At 43.5% G+C, this 20312-nt stretch overlaps 1 protein-coding gene across 1 annotated transcript; it reads right to left on the reverse strand.

Moving 5' to 3' along the window:
* Positions 1-304: 304 nt before the first annotated feature.
* On the reverse strand, positions 305-1360 carry LOC144695350 (nuclear factor 7, ovary-like). The gene is made up of 3 exons (XM_078566248.1): positions 931-1360; positions 745-840; positions 305-651 (listed from the first exon to the last, which is right to left on the reverse strand). Exons 1-3 carry the CDS (start codon positions 1339-1341, stop codon positions 325-327), a joined length of 834 nt encoding a protein of 277 aa, XP_078422374.1. The 5' UTR covers positions 1342-1360; the 3' UTR covers positions 305-324.
* Positions 1361-20312: the final 18952 nt, after the last annotated feature.

Raw genomic sequence — 20312 nt, forward strand, 5'->3', positions numbered from 1 at the left:
TTGGCAGGAAGGTTGTGGAGAGTCAAATAAACTGGAACTCAACATCAGTCCCGCTCACAGACACAGTGACTCTCACACACCGTAACAGACACACCCACACACTCACAACATGAACTGGAACTGGATTACAATGGGCGGTCCAGGTGAAAAATAAACTTGGCAACACGGAAATAATCACAAAGCAAGTGTGAAGATCAAGAAAACTCATTCTCTGGAGGTTACAGGTATTCTCGGGAATCTACAGACAATGTGGAAGCCGATTATTTCGGGGAGACCGCAAAACTGCCACGAAACAGACAGAAATGTGCTTAACTCCGTTTTTATTTATTCAGTAAATTCTATATTTATTCCACAGTTATCAGTTACTTTGTGACTGTGTGAAGTTTCACGGAACTGACCCGCAATATATTCCCTCACCTTTAAAAATATCAACTCGTCCTTTTGCTCCATCTGTTTCTGCAACTTTGAGAGCTTCTCCTCAATAGAATTTAAATTCTCTTCAATCGCTCGAAGGTTTTTCTCCATTCTTTCTAGAATCCTCTCCTCTTCTTCCCTGAGATCTCTGAGTAGTCGCTGCTCTTTCTCAGTGAGAATCTGGTGCATTTTAGTGAACTCGGATGTGATGTGGGTCTGCAGACTGCTCGACTGTTCCTATCAAATGAAATGTGAAACATAATTAATGTCCCGCGATAAAGGGAGCAAAACTGACCGAGATCCCAGAAAACCAGCACAGGGAGACCTTACCCTGACTTCGGAAATCTTCCGCTTCTGTTTCTGTTCCGTTTCTAGAACCGCCGATTTCTTCTGTGTGAGAGAATCTAAGGAAGATTTCAGCTGACCCTGGGATTGGGAGAGAAAATCACAGAATTGAAGTGTTAGACCATGAAAATGTGATAAAACTATCAACTTAGAAAATATATCCCCTTTTACCTTGTAGATTTCAACAGCTTCTTTAATCGGCAGGAAGTTGTGAGATTTGTGTTCCCGCGAAACTACACAAGTGACACAGATCAATTTCTTGTCAGTTTCACAAAACAGCTTCAGTTCTTCCTGATGTTCCTCACAGTGAAGTTTGCTTTCCTTCTCTTTCGGATCCAGCATTAATTTTCGAACTTTCTCGGCCACATTCGCTAAGGCCCGATTTACCCTGAGGTTTCTTTCCGGAAACTCCTCTCTACATTCCGGGCAGGAGTTTTTCTCCTTCTTTTCCCAACACTGGGTGATACAGGAGCGGCAGAAGTTGTGTCCACATTCCAGTGAAACCGGATCAGTGAAGAAATCAAGGCAAATGGAACAAATTGTCTCCTCGGTCAAATTCTGGACCTGTTCTCTGAAAGCCATGTTCACACTCAGCACTTCCTGACTCAAACCGCTTTCAGTTTCGATGTTGCTGCCGCACACCCTCAGTTCAGCTTTTTTCTTATAACGTTCACTTCGATCCTCAGGGAATTATTATTCCATCGTGGTCTATGTCCTCGCGACTTTCACACAGGACAGTAAAAATAACACGCCCAGTCTAAAGGGGGAAAAGCAAAGTTAAAGCACGGAGGGGAATAATTGAAACCTGTCGAGGGCGGGTTGGGCTCCAGGGAATGTTGACAGTGGAGAGAAAGAGAGAGAGAGGGAGGGAGAGAGGAGGGGGAGATCGGTGGGATCGAGATTCTATTGCACTTTTCTCCAGTCTGAACTCGCTGCCGATTACAAACCCTCTGGTGAAACAAGGTGTGAGATCCAGATCCTTAAAATGCGTTCCTGATTGCAGTCGCTCACACTAAGGCAAAAAGTACCATAACTTCAAGAAAGTATTTCGAGAGATAGATACAGAGAATTTAGAGGGTTCACAGACCTCTGTGCTTCATGGATCCTTTCCAGGGACACCTCAACTGATGCAGGAAAGCTTTGGGGTGACATATTTCCCCCAATATTAGGGAGAATTTCTCCATCTGGCGATGGGTCACAATGTGGAACTCGCTGCCACATGATGTGGCTGAGGTCGAGAGCATTAATGCATTGAAAAGGAGGCTTGACATATGTTTTTATGCAGAATGTATTTGGAGTTTCTTTGTAAATGCTTGAGAAAATAAGATTTAGTTTCACAAATAGAAAAAAAAATTCAGAGAAAATCAAACTCCGCCTTGGGGATTTTGAGCTCTGTGCATTCATGTCTCAGGCAGTGCTGCCCTCCCAGTCCTTGATAAAGAGGAAGGACATCACAGGGTGTGGGGGGCAGGACTGTGGGACAGGCCAATGGAAAATGGGAGAGGATCAAACGGCATCCTATTGGGGTTAAACTTGAAGAGCTTCCCCCGACACTTGTGCTCCGGCAGAAAGGAAAACCACAGGCTATTGAAGTTTTGAGATACATCAGGATTATAAACAGATAATTCAGTAAAGTTGGAAAAATATAGGGCAGAATTTAGCCCTCGATGGGCGAGCGGGACCCGCCCCCAACTCGCCGACGGAAAAATTCTGGCCAAAGAGTTAAGGCGGCAGAGGGGAAGTGGAGAAATCAATGTCGATTGGAGAAAAAAAATGTCTTGTTTTATTGCAGAGATATTGTCTGATATTCTAGCGCAAAATGTTTCATACATTTGACAGTATTGAACATTGGATTTTAATGTCACTGTCTGGGTGCTGAACAGCTCCTGTGTGGGGCACAGAAATGACAATCTGGCCTGGGGGACATGAACACCCCTTACACAGCCCACCGGAATTTACTGACATTCATTTCAATGGAGGGAAAACCTGGGAAGTTCCTGTCATTGGAAACATTCCTCCCCACCGGTCGGAATTCTACTCGATTTTGGAAAATACTGTCACCCATCATCAACATGAGGAGAGTTCTGTCATCATCATTAAAATTTCACCGAAGCCATTCAGGAGTGAAATCTCGAAGCAACTTTTTACCTCCAAGTGTCGGAGAAATGTGGAATTGTCTCTCCTTTAAGGGGGAATACTAGGAATAATGTAATTTTCCAGGGTATCAAAACATACGGAGCTGAGGCGGATAAATGGAGTTGAGGGACATGTCAGTCATATCTAATCGAAAGGTGGAAGGCATTCAGGCGGCTGAACGTTCCAATCCTTTTCCTGTCCCCGTCCGACAGTCTGAGACCTTCCAATGAGATATTCAACTAAGGCCTCAAGTGGGAGTTTCAGATCCCACGGTAAAGTGGAGCAGGGGAATTCTCCCGGTGTCCTGGACAACATTCCTCCCTCAACCAACACCATCAAGGACAGATTAACCCGTAATTCATCAAATTTCCTTTCTGCAGGGTCGTGCTGGGTGTAATATGACTCATTCATTTCCCTGAAAAACGGCGGTTACTGCACTTGCGAGAAATGAATTTCGGGTGCAGTCAGTTTCTGGGATGGGTTCAGACTCTATGTGATCGTCTCTTTTATTCATACAAAGTGCATCACTGCCACCTGCTGACAGAATATCAGTTCCGAAGAAGAGCCTAATAAACAAAGAAACATAGAAACTAGGAGCAGGTGTAGGCCATTCGACCCTTCGAGCCTGCTCCGCCATTTATTATGATCATGGCTGATCATCCAACTCAATAGCCTGCTCCCGCTTTCTCCCCATGCCCTTGGATCCCTTTCGGGTATTGAGCTATATCTTACTCCTTCTAGAAAACATACAATGTTTTGGCCTCAACTGCTTTCTGTGGTAGCGAATTCCACAGGCTGACCACTCCCTGAGTGAAGCAATTCATCCTCATCTCAGTCCTAAATGGTCTACCCGGTATCCTCAGACTGTGACCCCTGGTCCTGGACTCCCCCACCATTGGGAACATCCTTCCTGCATCTAGTCTGTCTCGTCCTCCATTATTTTTAAATGTATTTCCATCCATTATTTTACCTCTACCTTTTAGCCTATTTCAATCCCTTACCCCCGCCCCACCCCCACTAGAGTTTTCTGTCACTTGATTGCCCTGCTTTCTACCCTTAATTTAACCATTCGCACATTTCTTAGCTAATATCACCACCGTCAACATCCCTTTGTTCTTTTGTCTAAGACATCTTTTGGTTATCTCCACCTATCACTGGTCCTCTATCCAGCTCTACCTGTCCCACCCCCACCCCCCGCCACCCCCCCCCCTCTCCCCCAACCAGCTTATATTTCACCTCTTTTCTATTTTTCCTTAGTTCTGATGAAGAGCCATGCGGACTTGAAGCGTTAACTGTGTTCCTCTCCGCAGATGCTGTCAGACCTGCTGAGTTTTTCCAGGTATTTTTGTATTTGTTTAGGAATAAAAAATTCTTGCAGTTCACCCATGCGCTCTTTGAATGTTTGCCATTACCTATCCACCATCATCCATTTAAGTAAGTTTTCTCAATCCATCGGAGCCAACTCGTGTCTCATACCATCGTAGTTTCCTTTATTGAGGTTCAGGACCCTAGTCTCAGACTCAACTACATCACTCTCCACCTTGATGAGGAATTCTATCATATTATGGTCACGCATCCCCAAGGGGCATCGCACAACTAGATTGCCAATAATTCCTTTCTCATTACAGAATACCCTGCCTAGGATGGCCTGTTCTCTAGTTGGTTCCTCAACGTATTGATCTAGAAAACCATCCAATATACACGCCAGGAATTCCTCCTCTATGGTATTCTTTCTAATTTGGTTTGCCCAATCTAAATGCAGATTAAAGTCATCCATAATTACAAACGTTCCTTTATAGCATGCCTCTTTAATTTCCTGTTTAATGCTATTCCCAACATCACCGCTACAATTTGGGGATCTATATAATAACCCTACCAACGTTCTTTGCCCCTTAGTGTTTCTCAGCTCTACCCATACAGGTTCCACATCGTTGGAGCTAATATCTCCTCTCGCTATTGCGTTAATTTCCTCTTTAACCAGCAATGCAACTCCACCATCTTTTTCTTATTGTCTGTCTTTCCTAAACACTGAATACCCCTGGATGTTCAGCTCCCGTCCCTGGCCACCTTGCAGCCATGTCTCCGAAATCACGACTATATCATACCTGTTTACATCTATTAATTAATTCATCCACTTTATTGCGAATGCTTCTTGTGTTAAGGCACAAAACCTTAAGGCTTATCTTTTTAATATTACTTGTCCCATTCCCATTATTTTTAACCAAGGCCTTGATTGATTCTTGCCATTGATTTCTCTGCCTATCTCTTTTCTTATTCCCCTTTCTGTCTTTTGTTCTTGTCCATAATCCCCCCTCCTCTGACTCCTTGCATAGGTTCCCATCCCCTTGATATTTTAGTTTAAACACTACCCAACCACTCTTGCCAATATTCCCCCCAGGACATCAGTCCGGTCCTGCCCAGGTGTTACCTGTCCAGTTTGTACTGGTCCCACCTGCCCCAGAACTGGACCCAATGTCCCAAGAATGTGAAACACTCCTCCTCACACCATCAGCTCAGCTACGTATTCATTCGAAATATCCTGCTATTTCTACTCTAGCTAGCACGTGGCACTGGTAGTAATCCTAAGATACAAACTTTGAGTCCGACTTTTCAACTTACTTCCGAACTCCCTATATTCTACTTTTAGGACCTCAACCTTTTTTTTTTTTACCTATGTCATTTGTACCAATATTTATCATGACCACCGGCTGTTCACCCTCCCCCTTCAGAATGTCCTGTAGCCATTCTGAGACATCCTTCACCCTAGGACCAGGGAGGCAACAAACCGTCCTGGAGTCTCATTTGTGGCCACATAAACGCCTGTCCATTCCCCTTACTATTGAATTGCCTAAAATTATTGCACTCCCGCACTTTTTCCTCCTCCCCTGTGCAGCACAGTCAAGTGTGGTGCAAGGAATTTGGCTATTGCTGCTTTCCTGTGAGAGGCCATTCCACCAACAGTATCCAAAGTTGTATATATGTTTTGCAGAGGAATAGCCACAGGACATTCCTGCACTGCCTACCTAGTCGTCTTGCTCCGCCTGGTGGTCAACCAGTCCCTTCCTGCCTGTGGACTCTTAGCCTGCGGTGTGACCACCTCTCTATATATGCTATCCACAATACTCTCCACCTTGCAGATGCTCCAAAGTGTCCCCAGCCGCCGCTCGAGCTCCGAAACCCGGGCTTCCAGGAGCTGCATCTGGAAACACCTCACATACACATGCTGGCCCCGGGCACAGGAAATGTTCCCAGCTTCCCACATGGAGCAGGAGGAGCAACCACGGCTCTGAGCTCTCCTGCCATGACTTACCACTTTAAATTAAATTGTACCTTATACTTAATACCAGATATATCAATTACTCTCGGTTACTTATTCTCTGCTCCTCGTTGTTACAGAATATAGCCCGTACAAACGATGAACCACAAAATAAGACCTTGAAAACTATAAGTCTTAAAAGTAGTAAATACTTACCTGAATGTACACACAGTCCTCAAAGGATCACCACATTCCCTTGCTCATCGCTCTCCCTCAGTCACCAAACTCCAACTTAAGCAATCTACTGCAGCCCAAAGCAGCACCAAAGTGCAATTTGGAAATGTTAACTCTCCTTCTCTCTCTACAAATACTGCCAGACCTGCTGAGTTTTTCCAGGAACTTTCTGCTTTTATTTTCTGACAGTATTTCAGTGCTGAATGAAAGAATTGAGCATTCAAAGCGGCCCAAGAATTGCTGAGTATGGTTTTTGAAGGTTCATAGGTTCGAAAGGCTGAGTGGTCTCCTTCTGTGTTGTATGAGGCTGCAACTTTCAAGCATTCTTAGACTTGGATCCGATCAAATTCAGATTCACAAAGTCGATTCAATCAATCCCATTGTTTCGTGATTTGTTCCCAGGGGTGTTAGTGGGAAAGATTAGTTGGAGAATCTCACATTAATATCCACAATTATCCGGGAAATATTTACAAATTAAGATTCTGCATTAATGTGATATATGCTGCAGTATTTAGCTGGTTTTGAAATCCGCTATATAAACCAACATGATTGTCATCCTGGCATTGCTGTGCTAACAGAGGGATTTAAAAACAGTAATGGTGGGAAACAAGTGATTGGAGATCTCTGGAACTGAACAGCATCGGAGTCAGTCTTGATATCAATACTCTGGTTTGTGCAGATCAACCCCAATCTACTGAACTCCTGGTTTGTCGGTTCATCTGGTGAATATCACAATGGGATCCATTCTGCGGGATGAAATGTTGGACATTAAACTCTCTCTACGGAACTTGTTAGACTCCACAGAGGACCATAGGGTCGCTTTACCCAGTAAAATCGTCTATGAACCTCATATTTTCCATCTAAAGTGTGTTCTTATGTAATTATTACTCCTCTTTTACTGACTCCACTGTTAACTGTTGTCTTTGTTTCTGAAATGACACCTACAAGTCTCCCTTTCAAACAGCCGCAGGGAATGTAGTGTTAGTTGTTCCTGACAGGAATTAGGAATGTTGCCATCCTGCCCTTTACAGCCTTTCAGCCTCAGCATTGAATTCAGGAACTTCAGATTCTAACCACCGTTCACATTCTGCTGTAACCATTAACACCTGCTCTGGAACCAGTTTATGAGCCTAAGAACACAGGAACAGGAGGAGGCCATTCGGCTTGTCGAGCCTGCTCTGCCATTCAATTAGATCATGGCTGATCATCTATTTCAATGCCACTCCCCCGCAATAACTCCATATTCTTTGATGACATCGGTCTCAAGAAATCTGTCGATCTCTGTCTTGCACATGCTTGATGATTGAGTTTCCACAGTCCTCTGGGGTAGAGAATTCCAAAGATTTACCACCCTCTGAATGAAGAAATTCCTCCTCATCTCAGCCTTAAATGGTCTACCTCTTATCTTGAGATTATCTCCCCTGGATCTAGACTCACCAGTCAAGGGGAGCATTCTATCTACATCCACCCTATCACATTGTAAGAATTTTGTAAGTTTCAATGAGGTCACCCCTTATTCTTTGAACCTCTAGAGAATACAGACCGTCTGCTCAATCTCTCCTCATAAAACAATCCCTCCAGGATTAATCTAGTGAAGCTCCGCTGCACTACTTCTGTAGCGAGTATATTCCTCTTTAGATGAGAAGACCAAAACTGTGCACATTACTACAGGTGAAGTCTCAGCAAGTCTCTGCATGACTGCAGCAAGATATCCTTACTCCTGTATTCCTCGCGATGAAGGCCAGCATGCATTTACCTTCCCAATTTCTTGCTGCATCTGCATGCTAGTTTTTTGTCAAGAGTGTGAAGGAATATTCTCCACTTGCCTGGTAAAGCAAACAACACTCCCGAAACTCGGCATCATCCAGAACAACGCAGCCCGCCTTATCGGCTGCCCATCCACTATCTTAAACATTCACCCCCCTTCACCACCAGTGTTCGGTGGCAGCAGTATTTGCCATATGCACTTTGCACCTTGCTACGAGCCATTTAAGAGCTTGTTGTGAATTTATGGTGTCAGATTTTTTTATTTGCAGGATTACTGAAGATTATCATTGAGTATCGTTATCAGAGGGCATTTTGTGGGATTTTACTGTGACGGGTGAATGTGCGCTTGTGAGTAATTCACTGTGGACCGCATTAGTTTGTGGGATGGGTTGAGACTCTGAATGTACGCAAGTTTTTCATTGATACAAAGTGCACCGCTGCCACCTGCTGACTGAAGCTCGGTGCTGCATGAAAGAAAAAGGACCCGAGAAGTGGGGGCTAACTTTGAAGGTTCACAGGCACCACGGATCATAGAAACATAGAAAATGGGAGCAGGAGTAGGCCATTCGGCCCTTCGAGCCTTCTCCGTCATTCATTATGATCATGGCTGATCATCCAACTATAAAGAACAGGAGTGCATCGTAATTTTGCTTTCTTCTTTTGTAGAAAGTCTGATAATGTGACTTTGCAAAGGAAGGCTACAAGTGAAGAAAAGTAAGCAAAAGCTTCAATAAAATAAAATATCCAAATTACAAGGTTAAAATACAGAAGTTAGGTCTCAGAAGGTGTAGCAGCTTTATTACTTCTAACTTGTAAATGGACTATTGCTGGTATGTAATTGCAGTACAGCAGGGTTAATCCAGCAACATTATTTTAAATTATAACAGCTCCAATTAATAAAAATTGAAACACTCTCCCAGCCAAATCTCACATAAATTTTCAGTATTATACATCAAAGTATCAGTAGAAAACGGTACAAAAATTCCCTGGACAAGAAAGATGCTTTATAGGCATTTAGAATTATTTAAGGATGGACCTTAGTCAGAAGGCCTCAAGCTTACAAGTTTACAAAGTTGGCAAATGGAAGTGCTCGAAATTTTAATGGCAACATAGCAATATCATAAAATTATATTAGTACCAATTTATTGGTTTGTGTGTGCGTGGAAATTATGTGCCATATCGATCGATTGGGCTCCTTCTGTGCTGGATCATACAATGATTATCATGTATTCTGCTACTCAAATCTAATCGATACCACTTTCTCAAATTGAATTCATCCAATCCCCTTGTTTGGTTATATGTTCCGTGACCATCATTGGGAAAGTTTAACTGGGCAGCCCCACACTAAAATCCACAATTATGTGGGATAGATATAATCAGCATGATTTTCCATTAATGTCTAACCTTTGATATAAACTGTAGTATTTAACTGGCTTTAACTTCAGCCTCAAGAACATGGTTGACGTCAAGACGGTGTAGTTCTAACAGAACGATTTGAGTTCAGTAATGGTGGTACCAACTGATTGAAGAACTCAGGAAATAGACACAATCACTGTCAGTATGGTGTCAAACTTCTTGTTTAGGTGTCAGTTTCTTTAATTCAATCATGCGATGTGCGGTTCTCTGGCTAGGCCGGCATTTATTGCCCACCCCTAATTACCCTTGAGAAGATGGTGGTGATGAACTCCCAATCTTCTACACTTCTGGTTTGTCTGGTAGTCAAGTGAATATCGCAATGGGGTTCACTCTACGGAGCAAATTATGTGACGGTCAACTCTCTGTACAGACATCCTTAGACTCTACAGACAAGCACAGAGACACGTGTGCCAATAAAAGTCATTATGAGCCTCGTGTTTTCCACCTAAAGCTTTTCCTTATATTTTTTAATCCCCCAATCAGGTCACTGTTAACTCCTGCCTTTCACTCTATTCCAAAGGGATTAGAGTATAAGGGTAAAGCAGTCTTACAGTAATTATACAGGGGCTAGGCGAGTCGTCAACTGGTACTGTGTACAGTCTTGGTCTCCTTAACTATCGTAGGATATGCTTATTATAGAGGGAGTGGAAAGAAGTTTCATGAAACTAATTGATGGGGGATTTCTATGCGGAGAGTTTGTGTAAATCTAGCATGTAATCCGTAGAGATGAGGAGAATGAAAGGTTGTCTCATTGCAGCATTTAAAATTGTTAAGAGCTTTGTCATGGTAGATGCTGGAAGGATGTTTCATCTGATTTAAGAGTTTAGAACTGGGCACCATGGTGATTCAGCTGAAAACATCTGGAAAATTCAATCTGGACGCGACAAGGAAATTAAACATGAGGATCATCGGGAAGAAGTGAAGCTGTTTTGTGAAACTGACAAGACATGTCCTGCTGGGAGAGACCAACAGAATCACGAGTCGCACCATCTCCTGCTGATCAATGAAGCTGTTGAGATCTACAAGGTACAATCAACAAGAGATTCACTCACATGTTTTCAGAAATACTTTCATTCTGTGATTGTCTTTCTCAATCCGAGGATCGGTTGAAGTCTTCATTAGAATCACACACAAAAAAATACATTGGCCATTCTGTAAACTACAACAAAACAGAAAGTGAAGATTTCCGAAGTTAAGATGAGGTCTCCTTGTAATAAAAACAGAAAGTGCTGGAAAAACCCAGCAGCTCTCGCAGCAGTGAAAGTGAGTAGGAGGTATTTAAAGTGTGAGTGTAGGGTGGGAGTGGGGTTGGTTGGGAAGGTGGTGAATGCAGTATATCGGGGTTGTGGAAAGGTGAGGAGCAGCCAGCAGCAGGCAGGATAATTCATGCAGCCTCCCGGGCACAAATTGTCAATAAAGAGAACAAAAAGAAATAACTTTACATTTCTATAGCGCCATTCACGACCACATGACATCCCAGAGCACTTTACAGCCAGTGAGTTGTTTACAAAGTCTGTTAACTGTTGCAATATAGGAAACACATCAGGCATTCTATAATCTACAGATGTGATAATGACCAGATAATCTGTTTCTGTGATGTTGTTTGAGAGATAAATATTGATTGAACAGGACACTCAGCGTCATTCACTTCAACCTAGACTGTCACCCACTTTCACTGATCTGGTTTCTGTTATTTACAGTTCTTAGTTCACCAATTAAATACACATCTATCTCTGTTCTGATATTTTAAACCAATATCCCTATTGGAAAAAAGCGGCATAATTCGGATCAATCTTTTGATATTTTTATTTTATTCTCGCTCCACTCTTCTCTTTGCAAAGCATATTGTCACAAGTTGATATCCAATCAGAATCCGGGCTGCAGAATGGAGCCCCAGTCTCCTTTCCTGCACTGTTTAAGATTCATGTCCCTAATTGTTGGTACAGTTTAGCACAGGCTACAAAGCCTAAACTACAATGTAAATCTAGGTACAGAACACATTGTCCATCCTCTCCTCTGTCTGTTCTGCGTTTGAACCTCTGTTCTTTTCAATGGCTGGAACGCTGCTCCCATTAGACTTTCTGAACTCCGGAATCCCTGAGCCGTTAGGACTGTGCTACTCTGCTGAGAAATGCTCCAGCCATATAATTGGACTTAGGTCGGTGGTCAATACAGACCGTATCCAATTGGTTAGCTGTTCTGCTCTCCGCCCCATATTCACTTTCATTGACTTGAACAAAACATAATATCCACCCTGTCAGTGGGAAGGAGGAGGGGAGGGGAGTGGAGAAGGCAGATAGGAAGGGAGTGAAAGGTGGCATCGTGGTACTGTAACTGGACTAGTATTCCAGAGACCCAGGGTTATGCTCTGGGGAGTCAGTTTCGAATCCCACCACGTCAGCTGGTGAAATTTAAATTCAATAAAAATCTGGAATTAAAAGTCTGATGATGACTATTACATTGCCCCATTGCCGATTGTTTTAAAAACTCATCTGATTCACTAATGCCCCTTTAGGGAAGGAAATCTGCCGTCCTTACCTGGTCTGGCCTACATGTGACTCCAGATCCACATCCCATGAACAATTGAAAAAATGTGATTCTACTGTTTTGCGTCCTCACCAATTTCCAATATCACCCCCAGTGTTCACTGGCTACCATGATTCTGCTCTTCCACTCAATCGCTTCAAGTTTAATGTCATTTGTTATAAATTCCTGGTCAGAACAATACTTCGCTGCATAGCTGATCTCTGAGCTTCACTCTGCTACTTTGCTGGGTTCTGGTCAGGAATTGGCTTTCGTCTGAGCTGAATTCCAGTTGTACTGTGATCTCTGTATTTGCTGCAGCTTTTTACTGAGATTGTATCCTCTTCTGGACCCTCCTCCGAGCTCCATTAAGCACATTCCCACTGAACTGCTGCTATCCAACTTCCCGTCCTGTTCCCATGTTAGCTCACATTGTAAATGGGGGCATCTCCTCACTTCCTGTCCAGCTAATTTTCAAATTCCCCCACTTTCATAAGGCCCATTTCAAAAATACCGACCATCAATCGCTGTTCTTGCACTTGATCTCCAACCTTACCTTAACAAAGTCCTTGAATGTGTGCTCACTTCTGAAATCCATGTCCATTTTCCAGCAGTTACATGTTTAAACCAACAACAGGATTTTCATCCATCAGAGCGTCAGTGGGTCTAATAATTGTCACAAATAACATGTACTATGACAGCGAGTATAGCGCATTAACCCTCATCATCCTCTTGGACCATCCTGTAACCATTGACATGGTCATCAGTACCATTCTCCTCCAATTTCTCTCCTCAATTGTCAGTGTGACTGTATTGATTTGGTTCCACATTTGCCAATTTGATCAACAGAAGTGTTTCTGCAGCAATAGTTTCTCTTCCCCCCTCAGCACTGTATCCGCAATCTCCCCAGGATTTATTCTTTACATCTCTCTATTACTGATCCAGATGTTGCACAGGTCAACCTCATCCACAGAAACAGGGTCAGTTTTCAGATGTACACCAATGACAACCAACTCTACCTCTCCACGAACTGTCTTGGACCTTCCACCACCAGTTTGTTTTCAAGCAGCTTATTTGGAATCCAGTTATGTAGGAACCGGAATTTCTTTCAAATGAGTATTGAGAAGATTTAAGTTATTACCTTACAAAGTTATTACCGATTCTCCATCCGCTCCTTGTCCACGGTGTCTGACTCCGACTCTGTCTCTGACTGAACCAGACTTTTCCCTGCACCATCCTCCTTACCCCTGCTCACTCTCTCCTTTCCGCAATGTACTTTCCCCTTACCCAATCATCATGCAGTTTGCCTTCCCCACTGAGCACTCTTGCTCTCCAACCACACTCTCCCACACTCCGCAGCCCGCCCCTCCACCCAATGTTTCCAGTGAATTTCAGGTCTTTATCTCCAGACACCCAGGGTGTAAACTCTCAGGTAACAGCAAATTCCAAGAATTTAAACTACAACCTGAGTGAGATCTTTAAAAGGAAAGCATTCAAATTAAACAGAGCAGAATATTAAATCACTGACTGTGTTATTCTAACTTTCCCCCAGATCCAGCCTCTCTGACTCTGGATCTGAACACAGCGAATCCCCGGCTTATCCTGTCTGAGAACCGGACCAGCGTGAGGCTCGGAGACAAACGGCAGCCCGGAGAGGTTTGACATCTGGGGCTGCGTCCTGCGATTAGGGCAATTTATACAAGGGAGACATTGCTGGAAGGTGAAGGTGGGAAACAAGACTTGTTGGGTCTGACAATGGTCCAAGGGTCTGCCAGCAGTAAAAAGATGATCAACCAGAGACCTGAAGCTGGATACTGGATAGTGTGGCTCGAACCAGGAACAGGTTATTCTGGCAGAACCACCCCCTCATCGACCCCCCGAGTGTGAATCCCCGGAAGATCGGGTTTTTCCTGGGCTATGAGGGTGGACAGGTGTCGTTTTACAATGCGGACAACATGTCCCATCTCCACACTTCCACCCACACTTTCACTGACAGAATCTTTCCCTTCTACAAGCCGGGATGGAATAACAACAGGAAAATGCTGCACCGCTGGCATTCCGTCGTATTTAAGGTCACTAACAGATCCATCCCATAATTTCACACTGTCTCCCTGCCTCCTGCCTGCAGTAAACTGATGGGTGTGGGTCTCACTCACAGGTGGATAGAGAAGCCAGGTTAACATTCCGGGTGTAAACCCTGTATGGGAACTGGGAACTGAAAGATCAGTGAGGACCTCTGTAGGGCTGGGGGAAAGAAGGAGGGGGAGAGAAGAAACAAATAGAAGCTCAATTGTAGAGAAGAACTTACTGGGTAGAATGAGCTGTGAACTGCAGGAACCCGGTGACCTTCCTGCCTGTAATGTTGCTCCACAGGCGGAAGGTGGTGGGACATCAGCGTGTTTGAGATGAATCAGTGCAAAACCTTTGCTGCCAAGCACTGTTATTAAAATATACAGTAAAAGCAGCACTTGATCTAAAAAGAGGACTTGATGTTTAATTACATTCCAGAAGCCTCTCCAAGGCTCCACAGTGATAAAGGACAGGCGTTGGGAAACTCCACCATTGAGCACTTGACCGTAATCCCTCCTTTTGTGAAAATGTATCAGTCAACCTCTTACGTCACATTGATGGGAAAATTATAGTTTAACATCTCTGATCTCTCTCTCCTATAGGTTTTAAAAACACATTCCACACATGAACCATTACTTTCTGATTTTCCTCATTTTGTTGTCAAATGTTTTCAACTTTCCTCATATTCCACACCCTTCATATCCGTTTCTTACTCTTTAATAATATAAGTGCAAATATTTCATGTTATAAGTTTTTTTCTCTATTATCACTCAAACGTTATTTGACAAATCAGTTGTGAACATCTGTCTCTTTTAATTTTCCAGTCTTAAGCCATTTAAGAACCCACTGTGACAAGCTTACTGATTGAGATCAGTGTTTCTTATTAATGAATTGATTTGATTAGACCAGAAGAACACAAGAACCATGAGCAGGGGTAGACGATCGGGCCCAGACACTGCTCCATCATTCAATATGATCATCGCTGATATTCTGCATCATCTCCACTTTCCTGCCCACTCCCCATATGCCGTGATTCCTGGAGAGATCAAAAATCTGTCCTTAGTATTAAATACATTCACTGATTCCACAACCTTCTGGTGTAGAGAATTGCAAATCATCACAATCCTATGAGCGAAGAAATTTCTCATGGTGTCGGGCGTAACATATTAGCAAGGGTAGAAGATTAGATAGCTAACAGGAAGCAGAGAGCAGGCATAGTGGGTCACTTTTGAGTTGGCAAGATGTGGCGAGTGGAGTGTCATAGGGATCAGTGCTGGGGCATCCACTGTTTACAATTTATATCAATGACTTGGATGAAAGGACTGAATGTGTGATTGCTAAATTTACTGATAACACAAAGATGGGAAAGTGAGTTGTGAAGATGACATAAGAAGCCAGCAAAGACACATAGAAGGGGTAAGTGTGTGAGCTGTTTTCTTGAACCGCTGCTGTCCATCTGGTGCAAGTACAGCCACAATGTTTTTAGGGAGGGTGCTCTAGGATTTTGACCCACCAAGAGTTAAAGAATGGCGATATATTTCCAAGACATGATGGTGAGTGAATTGGAGGGGAACTTCCAGTTGGTGGTGTTCCAAACTATCTGCTGCCCTTGCCCTTCTAGATAGTAGTGTTCATGGGTTTGGATGGTGCAGTCTAAGGAGCCTTGGTGAATTCCTGCATTACATCTTGTAGTTGGTTCTCACTGCTGCTGATGTGCATCGGTGATGGAAAGAGTGAATGTTTATGGATGCGGGGCCAATCAAGCGGGCCACTTTGTCCTGGATGGTGTCAAGCTTCTTGAGTGTTGTGAGAGCTGCACTCATCCAGGCAAGTGGGTCGCACTCCATCAAACTCCTGACTTGTGCCGTGAAGATGGTGGAAAGGCTTTGGGGAGTCAGGAGGTGAGGTACTCATCGCAGGATTCCTAGTCTCTTAACTGCTCTTCTAGCCACAGTATTTATATGGCTGGTCCAATTAAGTTTCTGGTTAATGGTAAACCCCAGGGGGTTGATAGTGGGGAATTCAGTGATGGTAATGCCATTGAACGTCAAGGGGTGATGGTTCGATTCTCTCTTGTTAGAGATGGTCATTGCCTGACATTTGTGTGGTGCAAATGTTACTAGCCAGTTGTCAGCCCAAGCCTGGATATTATCCACGCTTTGCTGCATTTGGACATGGGCTTCTCCAGTGTCTGAGAAGTCACGAATGGTGCTGAACATTGTGCAATCATCAGCAAACAAACCCACTTCTGACCTTATGATGGAAGGAAGTATATTGATGAAGCTGAAGATGGTTTGGCCTAGGACACTATCCGAAGGAACTCCTGCAATGATGCCCTGGAGCTGAGATGTCAAGGGCAGTCACCCTCACCTCACCTATACCTGCTATTTGGTAGATGTGCACACTTGAGGAGTTTGTGGGTTAACTAAGTAAACAGCAAAATATCTCCACACCAGTTCTGAGAAGGTCTATTACATCACTCCATTCTCCATCCTGGGTGCATCCATTAAATGCTCCCAGTGACAGACGGCTTTCTGCTTTGATTGGCTGATAAACATTTTAACTAATTATGCAAATGTGATATATTTAATAGCAGAATCTGAAACAAACACTTCATAATGTTACTCAGTAATTTTTCGAGAACATGTCATCAGATGTACTGTCCTGGAATATACAAAATTCAAATGTTAACACATTGTAGACTGATGAAAGTCCAAAAATAGACTCAAAAAACTTTGATTTTCCAGCATGAAAGAGCACAAGAGTCAATAATAAAATGATGAGCAAATTGCTGATCTCAGCTGCAAAGAACATGAAGGGAGAGCCTTTGGGTCTTGGACAGGAGTGGACGTGAACTAATGGAAGGAAGCGATTGAAAAGCTAATTAGAAAAGCAGAGTGAATAATATAGGACTAATTGGCTAAACGGTCAGTGGACGGGCTGGTATTCAATATTGTGGGGGGAATCACTGGTGAACTGTGTCAGGGATTTTTACCAACAGACAGAGTCAGCAGGAAACAGAAATAAGTGCGGGGGGAAACCAAACACATAAAATAATAGAGGATGCACTGACAACAGGGAGAACACTTGTAAAGACACTGATAAAGCCAACGACAATGGGAAGCTACAGGAACAGGAGTAGGACATTAAGCCTATTGAACCTCCCCACCATTACATTCAATCAAACACTAATGCCTAATACAGTAGATCCAGTAGATCAGAAGCCAGAGAACGTGGTTAGGACAAACATGCTGTTGGGAAGGTGCAGGGAGATTCTGGCTGTGTGTAGTGATGAGTGTGGGAATGATGATGAGTTGAGTATCTAGAGAAAGATATGTGTACGGTGAGGATGAATAAGAAAAGGTACTAGAGGAGCGGGAAGGACTAAATAACAAAGTAAGAAATGATGGAAGTTATTCTGGAAAATAGAGCCAGACCTTACAGGAGTGAAACGAGGAAATACTTGAAGATGAAAAGACTGGTAGAAGTCTGCAACTCTCTTCCCCAAATGGCAATCGATGCTAGATCAATTTTGAATTTCAGTCAGACATAGATTGATATTTGTCAGCCAAGGGATAAGGGAAAAGGCAGGTATATGGAGTTAGATCGAAGCTCAGCAATGATCTCACTGAATGACAGAACAGCTTCAAGGGGCTAAATACCCCCTCTGCTGTTCCTATGTTCCTTTAGGAAAATGCTGGCCTGGACAAATGTGTATTTTGATGCCCTTTGAGTTGTATGTAGTGGTATTTAGTGAAAGTTTCAGAAATAAAACTGCAATCTTGGAAGTTTTTCTTCGATTGACTATTATTTAAGTTATAAGAATAACATTGCATTTAAGTGGCAAATAATCTACACGTTAAACACTGAACTAATAAATAATAATGCCGATTTTAAAAAAACCTTATTCACCAAGACATTTTGAATCACATCATTTTCGATAGACAGGGTCACAAGTGAAGATAGTCTGTCCTCTCCCATATTCAATCACTAATGTGATTTTCAAAGCCACAACTGTTGACTGCTCACCACTGATGTGAGTTAACAGGGTCTTGAGTGTTATCCATGTGTTCAGAAACCAGAAATTTGTTCTATTTAACTAGCACTAGTGTTAGTTGGAAACAGATTTTGGAGTTCGCCAAATTCTTTGAAGAGGTTGTTTTCAGTATTATCAGGCTCTCCCCAGGCAGTCAACCAACATTAAGACTGGCCCTGTCTAAATAAGTCCATTTAGGTTATGATGTCTCTACATCTTTCCACTATGGAAGTGCATCACTTCACACTTATCCACATTAAATCTCATTTGCCTTGAGCCTGTCCATTTCACCAGTCCATATGCTCCTGAAGTCAGCTACTCTTCTCTTCACTATTCAGCTCGCTGCCAAGTTTAGTATCATCTGCAAATTTTAAAAGTGTAATTTTTATAACCAAGTCTAACTTATTATATACAAAATAGTTTCTTGTCAATTGCCTTGTATTTCTCAAAACAAAAACAGAATTACCTGGAAAAACTCAGCAGGTCTGGCAGCATCGGCAGAGAAGAAAAGAGTTGATGTTTCGAGTCCTCATGACCCTTTTTTGTTTTTATCTTTGTTTTTGCCTTGTATTTCTCGCTGATTTTCCTGAATTTGTCTCCTCAACACCCCAACCCACCTCCTCCTCAGCCCCATACCCCTCCTCCTAAGCCACCATTCGCCCCTCCTCCTTTCCCCATCCCCCTCCTCACGCCATCCTCCCTCCACCTCAACCCATCCCCCTTTTCGCCATCCCCCTCCTCCCTCCTCCTCACCACATCTCCCCCTTCTCAGCCTCCAGATTCCCCCTCTCCCTCAGCTCCCCATCGCACCCTCCTCCTTACCCTCACCATGCCCCTTCCTCTTCATCTCCCATTCCCTTCCTTCTTACCCCATATACCTCCTTCTCACCCACCCATCCCCATCCTCCTCACCTGCCCATTCCCCCTCCTCCTCAAACACCCATTCGCCCTCCTCACGCCATCCAAGGGTACAGGGAAAAGGCAGGGCAATGGCACTAGGTCATAATGCTCATTTTGAGCCAGTGCAGACATGATGAGGGCTTCCTTCTGTGCCGTTAAAATTCTGAGTCTGTGATTATGTCCTTCTCTATCATCATCTTATGGTCACTATTGCCTTGGTGTGTTCTCTTTTTTTTCCTTCTCTTATCTGCACTGGTTCATTCTCATTACTCGGTCCAATAGAGAATCTTCCCTGTCCCAGATCTGGTGCCAATATGCCATGAAAAGGAACCCCTCTTTCTCTTTCTAGCCCTTTAATTGTGGAGGGTGATGGAATATGGTGCAGCCACTACATAAATATTTGGAACCTTTTTCATACAAGTGGTGTGGAAATAAATGTTTAGGCATGGTCGAGAAGAATATGGAAAAAGAAATAATGGTAACAACTGTGGAAAAATAGAAATTTTATAAGAAAATCATAGCAGAGCTCAAGGTGACTAAGTCACCAGATCCGATGTCATGTAACCTGGACTATGAAAGGAAGTCAGAGAGGAGCTAACAGAGGCTCTGCCTCCAATATTCCAAATGTCCTTATATATGAAAATTGTTCCAGGGCTCTTTGGGAATGAGAGAAGAATTACTTGGGTGATTATGGACCACCTGGACAAATGTGGTGTGAGCGAATTCATAATTTTAGATAATACTTGTAAATGTCTGGAATTGCACAAGTTGACGAAGAAACACAGATTAATGGGCGTTATTCAATCAACTCTTTGTTCTACGTCAGTCTGATATTCCATTTCATTCTCTTCTGAATTTTCTGTTTGTCCAGCGGGAGGGCCCGACCCAATCGGCAGCGGGCACGGAGACGATCGCCGCCAGGGAAACGGGCAGCGCTGCCATTTTGCACGGGCGGGCCAATTAAGGCCCACCCAACACGTTTCAGACTCCCGTGTCCAGCTGGAAATTCTAATCTGCAGCGGCATGTTCAGACCACCGGTTCCAATGGGGAATCGACACTCTGTATAAAGAAAGGCCAGGCAGCCTCCTTTAGGCTGTTTACCATGGCCAGCGACCGGGCACCAGAAGAGGTGAGGGCAGAGGAGCAGGGGGGCAGGCTGCAGGGTAGGCCAGCAGGGGTCCAATGTGCCACTCGGTTCTCCGATGCCTACCTTG

This window comes from Cetorhinus maximus, chromosome 21, assembly GCF_964194155.1.
Source record: "Cetorhinus maximus chromosome 21, sCetMax3.hap1.1, whole genome shotgun sequence".
NCBI classification, from domain to species: domain Eukaryota; kingdom Metazoa; phylum Chordata; class Chondrichthyes; order Lamniformes; family Cetorhinidae; genus Cetorhinus; species Cetorhinus maximus.